Below are 9,726 nucleotides of genomic sequence, written 5' to 3'. Positions count from 1 at the left end.
CAGAAGGGGACCTCAGAGGCTGAGACAAAGACCCTCGGAGGTGTCCCCAGAACCTCCTCCTGGATCACCATGGGGGCAGTGGGAGACAGACCAGTATGATGGAGACGGACCAGTATATGTTGAAGACTGACCAGTATGTTCAGGCCAGTATGTTCAGACCAGTATGCTGGAGAAAGACCAGTAGGTTGATGGGAGCTCAACCTGTAGAACACGGTCTCACAGCCCGCCCACTTCTGATCCCTGGGACAGACGTCTCGGTTTCTGAACTTCCTGTCCTCATGAATCAACTTCCTGTCCATCTATTCTTCATTTAACTTGGTCAGTAATTAACATTTATTTGTATTTTATTCATTTAATCTGTAAAGTTGTTGATTATACAGTATTACATTGCATTTGTGTGATTTTTCTTTAAAACAATATTACATATTCACTATTTGGTCATACATCTTTTTGGAAAAGAAAATTGTTTTTACAAATATTGTTTACAAATATTACGAATAAAAAAGTAAATTCAAACATCGACACCCAATGTCTAAACTTTCCAATCTACTTCGCACTACCAAACACCATCAAGTGAACCCCCTCACCCAAACTGTAGCCCTCTCCTGGATGACGTAATGACGCATGACGCACGTTCCACTTATTCAACCCTTCATTCATTCATTCATTCATGATGTATTGGAAAGTCGCCCATCCACTCTAACTATTTTTCGCCACCCTGTGAGGCGTTCATTGTTGTGCGAAATGTGTTGGCAAGGGCAACCACATATCCCATAATTGAAGGCTTTGTGCAGGGACGCGGGAAGTGGGGGTGTTTAGGGTGCTGCAGCACCCCCCCACCCGGGCAGCCTGGCTGTAACCGCAAGTGAGAAGGTTTTCTGAAAAAAATCAATACTTTTTTTTTCTTGTATATTCATACAACATGATTTTTCATTAAATTATTGACATCCACCCTTTTTATGATATTTATCATATTATCATTTCATTTTATTTAGAACATTGTCTGAGTAGGCTGACGTAGGCTATGACGCACAACGCAGAACTGTCGATAGCTGAATATCGTACTATGCTGATTTACATAAGCATGTTGGTGTTCAACATCTGTTGTAGTGAACATTCTAAAACTGGTGTAAAATGTTGCTGCCATATTAATAGACACGTTGAATGTTATCGTTTTGATTCTGGAATCCCGCACGTAAACTGGTTGGCAAAAAAAGAGCAAAGACGGACGGTTCACTTGACCGAGAAACCGTCACTTTCCTCATATCAGACAACTCGTAACTCTGGATGAAAATGAAGGCTTTCTTTTATTGTCACTTTCCTTTTAAACCTTTAGAAATAACCTCCTGTATCCTTGTTATAACGCTGTGTATAATCCCGGACCGCAACAGCTTGTCGGCATGTTGTTAGTGTGTGAAATTCAGCACAGTATCAGCCGAGTTGACTCTAATTTCCACATTGTTTACTTGCTGACGTTTGTGAATAACAGTGGCTAGTTGGCAGAACTCTTTTTACACACCAGTAGAGTGTTTATCAGAGCGGAGCCCTGAATCTGACGTCACCCATCATCTCGTCTCTGTAAACAATGGATGTTGCGCAGCATTTATTATGACGTCATTTTATAGACTCTCTCTCAGCACCCTCCCCCCCTTGGACTGACTTCCCGCGTTCCTGGTGTTACCCCCTATGTTTTATTCGATACATCGACAGTGTTACCCCTTATGGGTTTTTCCTGACGACAGATAAAAAACCCTTGTTTTTTTTCATGACGACCAATAAAAAAAGGAACCCCTCATGTTTCATTTGATAAAGATCGACAGTGTTATTTTTTTGCGGGGATCCGAACATGAGCTGTTTAGAGTGTTAACCTCTGAACTTCACAATGCACCATCATGACACCGTATAACGTCATCACAAAGGTTATACTTGACTTTATAATTCGCATGAAATAGAGATATGAGGCTTCCAACAGAGTACATCAACCAGACTTGAACCCCGGTCTCCAGGGGGTAAGGCAGAGTAAACTCCACTGCACCACTGAGGCGATGACAATACATAATAATCAATCGTCAACAAAGAGGATATACATGACATTAAAATGTATGTGTGTATTTCTATTATTTCCCTTATGTTTTTTTTCATGACGACCAATAAAAAACGACAGTGTTACCCCTTATGTTTTCTTTCATGACAAAAACGGCACATATGTTTTTATTCATGAAGACCAATAAAAAACAACAGTGTTACCCCTTATGTTTTCTTTCATGACGACCAATAAAAAACAGCAGTCTTACCCCTTATGTTGTTTTTCATGACGACCAATAAAAAAACAACAGTGTTACCCCTTATGTTTTTATTCATGACGACCAATAAAAAAAGGAACAGTGTTACCCCTTATGGGTTTTTTCGTGACTACCAAAGAAAAACGACAGTGCCACCCCCTATGTTTTATTCGATAATTATCGACTGTGTAATGTTTTTGCGGGGATCCGAACATGAGCTGTTTAGAGTGTTAACCTCTGAACTTCACAAAGCAACATCTTGACACCGGATAACGTCATCACAAAGGTTATACTTGACTTTAAAATACGCATGAAATAGAGATAAGAGTCTTCCAACAGATGACATCAACCGGACTTGAACCCCGGTCTCCAGGGGTTAGGCAGAGTAAACTCCACTGCACCACTGAGGCGATGACAATACACAATAATCAATCGTCAAGAAAGAGGATATACATGAGATTAAAATGTATGTGTGTATTTCTATCATTTCCCTTATGTTTTTTTTCATGACGACGAATAAAAAACGACAGTGTTACCCCTTATGTTTTTTTTCATGATGATCAATAAAAAACAACAGTGTTACCCCTTATATTGTTTTTCATGACGACCAATAAAAAACAACAGTGTTACCCCTTCTGTTTTTTTTCATGACGACCAATAAAAAACAACAGTGTTACCCCTTATGTTTTCTTTCATGACGACCAATAAAAAACAACAGTGTTATCCCTTATGTTTTTTTTCATGACGACCAATAAAAAAAGGTACAGTGCTACCCCTTATGGTTTTTTTCGTGACTGCCAAAGAAAAACGACAGTGTCACCCCCTATGTTTAACCCTGACCCTAACCCCTATGTTTTAATTGATAAAGATCGACAATGTTATGTTTTTGCGGGGATCCGAACATGAGCTGTTTAGAGTTTTAACCTCTGAACTTAACAATGCACCATCAAGACACTGGATAACGACGTCAAAAAAGGTTATACTTGACTTTATAATTCACATTAAATAGAGATAAGAGTCTTCCAACAGAGTACATCAACCAGACTTGAACCCCGGTCTCCAGGGGTTAGGCAGAGTAAACTCCACTGCACCACTGAGGCGATGACAAAACACAATAATCAATCGTCAAGAAAGAGGATGTACATTAAATTAAAATGTATGTGTGCATTTCTATAATTTCCCTTATGTTTTTTTTCATGACGACCAATAAAAAACGACAGTGTTACCCCTTATGTTTTTTTTCATGATGACCAATAAAAAACAACAGTGTTACCCCTTATGTTGTTTTTCATGACGACCAATAAAAAACAACAGTGTTACCCCTTATGTTTTTTTTCATGACGACCAATAAAAAACAACAGTGCTACCCCTTATGTTTTTTTCGTGACTACCAAAGAAAAACGACAGTGTCACCCCTCATGTTTCATTTGATAAAAACGACAGTGTCACCCCCTATGTTTTAGTTGATAAAGGTCGACAGTGTTACCCCTTGTGTTTTATTTGACAAAGAGAAAAGTGTTACCCCTTATGTTTTTTTTCATGACGACCAATAAAAAACAACAGTGTTACCCCTTATGCATGAAATAGAGATGAGAGTCTACCAACAGAGGTCATCAACAAGACTTGAACCCCGGTCTCCAGTAGGTTAGGCAGAGTGCACTCCACTGCACCACTGAGGCGATGACAATACAAAATAATCAATCATCAATAAAGAGGATATATATGACATTAAAATGTATGTGTGTATTTCTATTATATCCCTTATGGTTTTTTCATGACAACTGAAAAAAACGACAGCGTTACCCCTTATATTTTATTTGACAAAGAGAAAAGTGTTACCCCTTATGACATTAAAATGTATGTGTGTATTTCTATTATATCCCTTATGGTTTTTTTTCATGACGACCAATAAAAAACAACAGTGTTACCCCTTATGTTTTTTTTGATAAATATTGACAGTGTTACCCCTTTTGTATTTTTCATGACGACCAATAAAAAACGACAGTGTTACCCCTTATGTTTTTTTTCATGACGACCAATAAAAAAACAACAGTGTTACCCCTTATGTTTTTTTTCATGCCTACCAATAAAAAACAACAGTGTTACCCCTTACGTTTTTTTTCATGACAACCAATAAAAAACAACAGTGTTACCCCTTATGTTTTTTTTCATGACGACCAATAAAAAACAACAGTGTTACCCCTTATGGTTTTTTTCATGACGACCAATAAAAAACAACAGTGTTGCCCCTTATGTTTTTTTTCATGACGACCAATAAAAAACAACAGTGTTACCCCTTATGTTTTTTTTCATGACGACCAAAGAAAAATGACAGTGTCACCCCTCATGTTTCATTTGATAAAAATGACAGTGTTACCCCTCATGTTTCATTTGATAAAAATGACAGTGTTACCCCTCATGTTTCATTTGATTAAAACGACAGTGTTACCCCTTGTGTTTTTTTTCATGACGACCAAAGAAAAACAACAGTTTTGCCCCCTATATTTTATTTGATAAATATCGACAGTGTTACCCCTTTTGTATTTTTCATGACGACCAATAAAAAACAACAGTGTTACCCCTTATGTTTTTTTTCATGCCTACCAATAAAAAACAACAGTGTTACCCCTTAAGTTTTTTTTCATGACAACCAATAAAAAACAACAGTGTTACCCCTTATGTTTTTTTTCATGACGACCAATAAAAAACAACAGTGTTACCCCTTATGTTTTCTTTCATGACGACCAATAAAAAAACAACAGTGTTATCCCTTATGTTTTTTTTCATGACGACCAATAAAAAATAACAGTGTTACCCCTTATGGTTTTTTTCATGACGACCAATAAAAAACAACAGTGTTACCCCTTATGTTTTTTTTCATGACGACCAATAAAAAACAACAGTGTTACCCAGGGACCCGGGAAGTGGGGGTGCTTAGGGTGCTGCAGCGGCCCCTGGCTGTAACTGCAAGTGAGAAAGTTTTCTGAACAAATCAATGCTTTTTTTTTTTTTTTTTTTCAAATCAATGATTTTTCATTCAATTATTGACATCCACCCTTTTTATGATATTTATCATATTATCGGTACTATGCTGATTTTACATATGCATGTTGGTGTTCAACATCTGTTGTAGTGAAGATTCTAAAACTGGTGTAAAATGTTGCTGCCATATTAATAGACACGTTGAATGTTATCGTTTTGATTCTGGAATCCCGCACGTAAACTGGTTGGCAAAAAAAGAGCAAAGACGGGCGGTTCACTTGACGGAGAAACCGTCACTTTCCTCATATCAGACAACTCGTAACTCTGGATGAAAATGAAGGCTTTCTATCATTGTCACTTTCCTTTTGAACCTTTAGAAATAACCTCCTGAATCCTTGTTATAACGCTGTGTATAATCCCGGACCGCAACAGCTTGCCGGCATGTTGTTAGTGTGTGAAATTCAGCACAGTATCAGCCGAGTTGACTCTAATTTCCACATTGTTTACTTGCTAACGTTTGTGAATAACAGTGGCTAGTTGGCAGAACTCTTTTTACACACCAGTAGAGTGTTTATCAGAGCGGATCCCTGAATGTGTCGTCACCCGTCATCTCGTCTCTGTAAACAATGGATGTTGCGCAGCATTTATTATGACGTCATTATATAGATTCTCTCTCAGCACCCCCCCCCCCCTCGGACTGACTTCCCGCGTCCCTGGCTTTGTGCTAATTGAATTTTCATTGTGACACCACGGCTGGAGTCCTGTGATAAAACAACACACCTAATCCGCGTCTAAGACTTGCCGCCCCCCGGGGCTTTGAGTTAAGTGAAAGGTTCGCCGGTGTTTAATTGAATTAGCTATGAAAACTATTGGGACACCTGGCGCTGGGCAGCAACTGCACTGACCCGCTAGAGCCGCGCGTCCGAGGGGTGGCCGAGCCGGTGGCCGCTTTACGCACCAATGTGGCGTCTCTCACGGAGAGCCGCTCGTGTCTGAGGCGGCCCCGCGGGGGGCCCGAGGGCGGGCGGAGCTATTTTGAAATAGGAATAGGAGAACGGCCCCACGGAGAGATTCGTCATACACACATCCTCACACACTGGTGCACGCGCTAACGAGCGCGCACACTCACATGTGCGCGCACACAGATATGCACGTTCAAACACACACACACGCACGCACGCACACACACGTTCAACCACACACGCACACACACACGTTCAACCTCTCTCACACACACACACACACACACACACACACACACACACACACACACACACACACACACACACACACACACACACACACACACACACACACACACACACACACACACACACATAGCTGGCCCAGCTGCTCGGAACCATGACAGAAGATGACGGATACGGTTGTCGCGGAGGGACAAGTCAAGTTCAGAGATGGAAAAAAGGTGATTCTGTTTCATTAAGTCGATCTTCGTTGTTTCTGAAAGCGTCGGTCTCGTTCACTCGATGGTGTCTGAGGTTAATCGCGGGGTTGTGTCTGTTTTTTGGGTTCAACTTTGCTCCACAGTGGAAGACTCGGTGGGTCGTCCTTCGGAAACCGTCTCCAGTCGCAGGTAGGGAATGGAGCAAAGTTATATTCTAGTTGACTAGATCTATATACTTTATCTTTATGTCTATTCATTACAAACACTTAAGCAGAAGTTTGGTTCAGCTTAAAAGACGCATACTCATCCAAATGATCCACACTTTCCCCCGTGATTTTCTAGTATCGCACAACTTGTCACTTGGACACTTGGCCGTGCGCCACGAAGCGCATAGCGCACGTCTCCAATAGCCGTGTTAACACGTGATTACATTGCGCCATTCCCACACATAGTTGGAATAAGTGTGCGTTTAATATTCTGTGCCCGTCTAGCGACATCCATTAGCGATAATTTATAAAGTTGAGTTAACACAAAGAGAAAGAGATAGAAGGTGAGGGGATGCGTATGGATGTGTTGCTCTGCCTGGGAGTTCCAGATCAGGAACCGCTTTAGCGCCTGTATAATGTAAAGGTTGACGGTCAGCTGCCTGCGCAAATAGTTCAGCTCATTATCCATGGGTCTGTTACGACAGCTGTGCTAGGGACAAACACATAGAGGACCTATGACCGTGCACACTTTCTATGGCGCACACAAGCACCGACAGCAGCATTAATAGGAATAACAAGGACTCACTGCAGTTCAGCTCACCTATCTGTCTGCTTCCCATCAGACTGTCTGTCTCTCCGATTCCCCTCAGACTGTCTGTCTCTCCGATTCCCCTCAGACTGTCTGTCTCTCCGATTCCCCTCAGACTGTCTGTCTCTCCGATTCCCCTCAGACTGTCTGTCTCTCTCTTATTCCGGTCCAGACTGTCTGTCTCTCTGATCCCCTCAGACTGTCTGTCTCTCTGATCCCCTCAGACTGTCTGTCTCTCTGCTTCCCATCAGACTGTCTGTCTCTCTGATCCCCCTCAGACTGTCTGTCTCTCTGATTCCCTCAGACTGTCTGTCTGTCTCTTATTCCCGTTAGACTGTCTGTCTCTGCTGGTGTACAAAGACAAGAGGAAATCCAAGGATAAGGAGAAGAGCCAATACCACAAAGAGAGGCTCAACGTGAAGATAGAGGTGAATGCATACTACTTTATATGTATATATATATATATATACTATATATATACACACTACCGTTCAGAAGTTTGGGGTCACTTAGAATAACCCTATTTTTTTTTTCAGATAAGCACAGTTTTTTTCAATGAAGATAACATCAAATGAATCAGAAACACAGTCTAGACATTGTTAATGTCATAAATGCCTATTCTAGCTGTAAAAGGCAGACTTTTGTGTCCAGGTGTACAGAGGCCCATTTCCAGCCTCCATCACTCCTGTGTTCGACTGGTACATTGTTTAGCTCATCCTGTTAAAAAGCTAATTGATGATTAGAAAACCCTTGTGCAATTATGCTAGCACAGATGAAAACAGTTGAATAAAAGTATGAGTTTTCATGGAAAACGAGACATTTTCTGGGTGACCCCAAACTTTCGAAAAGTAGTGTAGATAATGCTGAAGACTGCTCTGCTGGATTTGGTTCGCTTCTTGGGGGGGTATTTTGATATATTTGCATATTAAACTCTCCCACTTTCCCCCTTGAGCAAGATATGCTGTCTATCCTTTATCATGACAGTCGATAACTCCTGGGGACTATCTCGTTAGGCAGAAGCCACAATGAGTTTAATTAAAGCCTCATTATAATCATAACCTCATTAAGCTTGAATGGTTACTGTCAGTGCAGCGATATCCCCGTTATAAAATGCTGACTCTGTTCCCCATTCACGCGAATTCTAGAAAGAGTCAGACCACCAAACCAATGCTAATGCTATCAAAAGTTAAGCTAATGGTAGAGCAGGTCAGCTGGTAACCAGAAGGTCGCTAGTTCGATCCCCGGCTCCTCCTAGCGGAGCGTTGAGGTGTCCCTGAGCGAGACGCCCTCACCCTGACTGCTCCTGACCAGCTTACTGCTTCACACGGTGTGTATGAACGGGTGAATGTCAGGCGGTATTGTAAAGTAACTTGAGTGGCCGCTGGTTTGAGAAGCGCTGCGTAAATGCAGTCAATTGAAGGTTTAGTCACTGCGATACGCTTCCAGTCGCAGTCACCGCAGTGCGCTGGAACAGACTAATGTGTGAGTAACGGACCCCCCCCCCCCCCCCCCCGCGCGCGCGCTCCACCAGGCGATCTGCGGCTTGGAGCCGGGGCCGGGGTACGACGGCGTCTCCTACTCCCTCTCCATCCTGTGCCTGACCTACAGCGTGGCGCTGGGCTTCAGCAGCCGCGAGGCCGCCAGCGCCTGGGAGGCCCGCATCCGCTACAGCCTGGGAGAAGGTGAGGGCCCTGGGGGCCGGGGGGCTGGTGGGGCTGGGGGCCCCGGGGGGTCCGGGGGGGTCAGGGGTGGAGGGGTGTGAGGGGGAGAAGCGCATGCTGTGTGTGTGTGTGTATGTGTGTGTGTGCGTGCGTGTGTGTGTGTGTGTGTGTGTGTGTGTGCGCATGTCTGTGTGTCTGTGTGTGTGTGTGTGTGTGTGTGCGTGTGTGCGTGTGTGTGTGTGTGTGCGCGCGCGCGTGCGTGTGTGTGTGTGCATGTGTGTGTGTGTGTGTGTATGTGTGTGTGTGTGTGTGTGTGTGTGTGTGCGTGCGTGTCTGTGTGTGCATGCGTGTGTGTGTGTGTGTGTGTGTGTGTGCGCATGTCTGTGTGTCTGTGTGTGTGTGTGTGTGTGTGTGCGTGTGTGTGTGTGCGCGCGCGCGTGCGTGTGTGTGTGTGCATGTGTGTGTGTGTGTGTGTGTGTGTGTGTGTGCGTGCGTGCGTGCGTGCCTGTATGCAACTGCTTGTTCTTTGCACCACAATGAAGGATGACATCTTGGCAGGGCTTTCAATGTTTTAATCCTATTCTGTAACGGCAAAATGACA

The 9,726-nt window shown here is 42.9% G+C and overlaps 1 protein-coding gene across 1 annotated transcript in view; it reads left to right on the top strand.

Annotated features, from left to right (window-relative positions):
• The first annotated feature begins 6,456 nt into the window (after window positions 1-6,456).
• Window positions 6,457-9,726, top strand: part of dok7b (docking protein 7b) — a 4,242-nt gene continuing 972 nt past the window's right edge. The window contains exons 1-4 of the mRNA XM_060047419.1: window positions 6,457-6,690; window positions 6,813-6,858; window positions 7,798-7,892; window positions 8,996-9,146. Coding sequence (XP_059903402.1) covers window positions 6,637-6,690; window positions 6,813-6,858; window positions 7,798-7,892; window positions 8,996-9,146 — 346 coding nt within the window. The 5' untranslated portion in view covers window positions 6,457-6,636. The remainder of the gene's footprint in view (window positions 6,691-6,812; window positions 6,859-7,797; window positions 7,893-8,995; window positions 9,147-9,726) is intronic.

Source organism: Gadus macrocephalus, chromosome 3, assembly GCF_031168955.1.
Source record: "Gadus macrocephalus chromosome 3, ASM3116895v1".
NCBI classification, from domain to species: Eukaryota; Metazoa; Chordata; class Actinopteri; order Gadiformes; family Gadidae; genus Gadus; species Gadus macrocephalus.
This window is presented reverse-complemented; position numbering and strand designations above follow the sequence as displayed.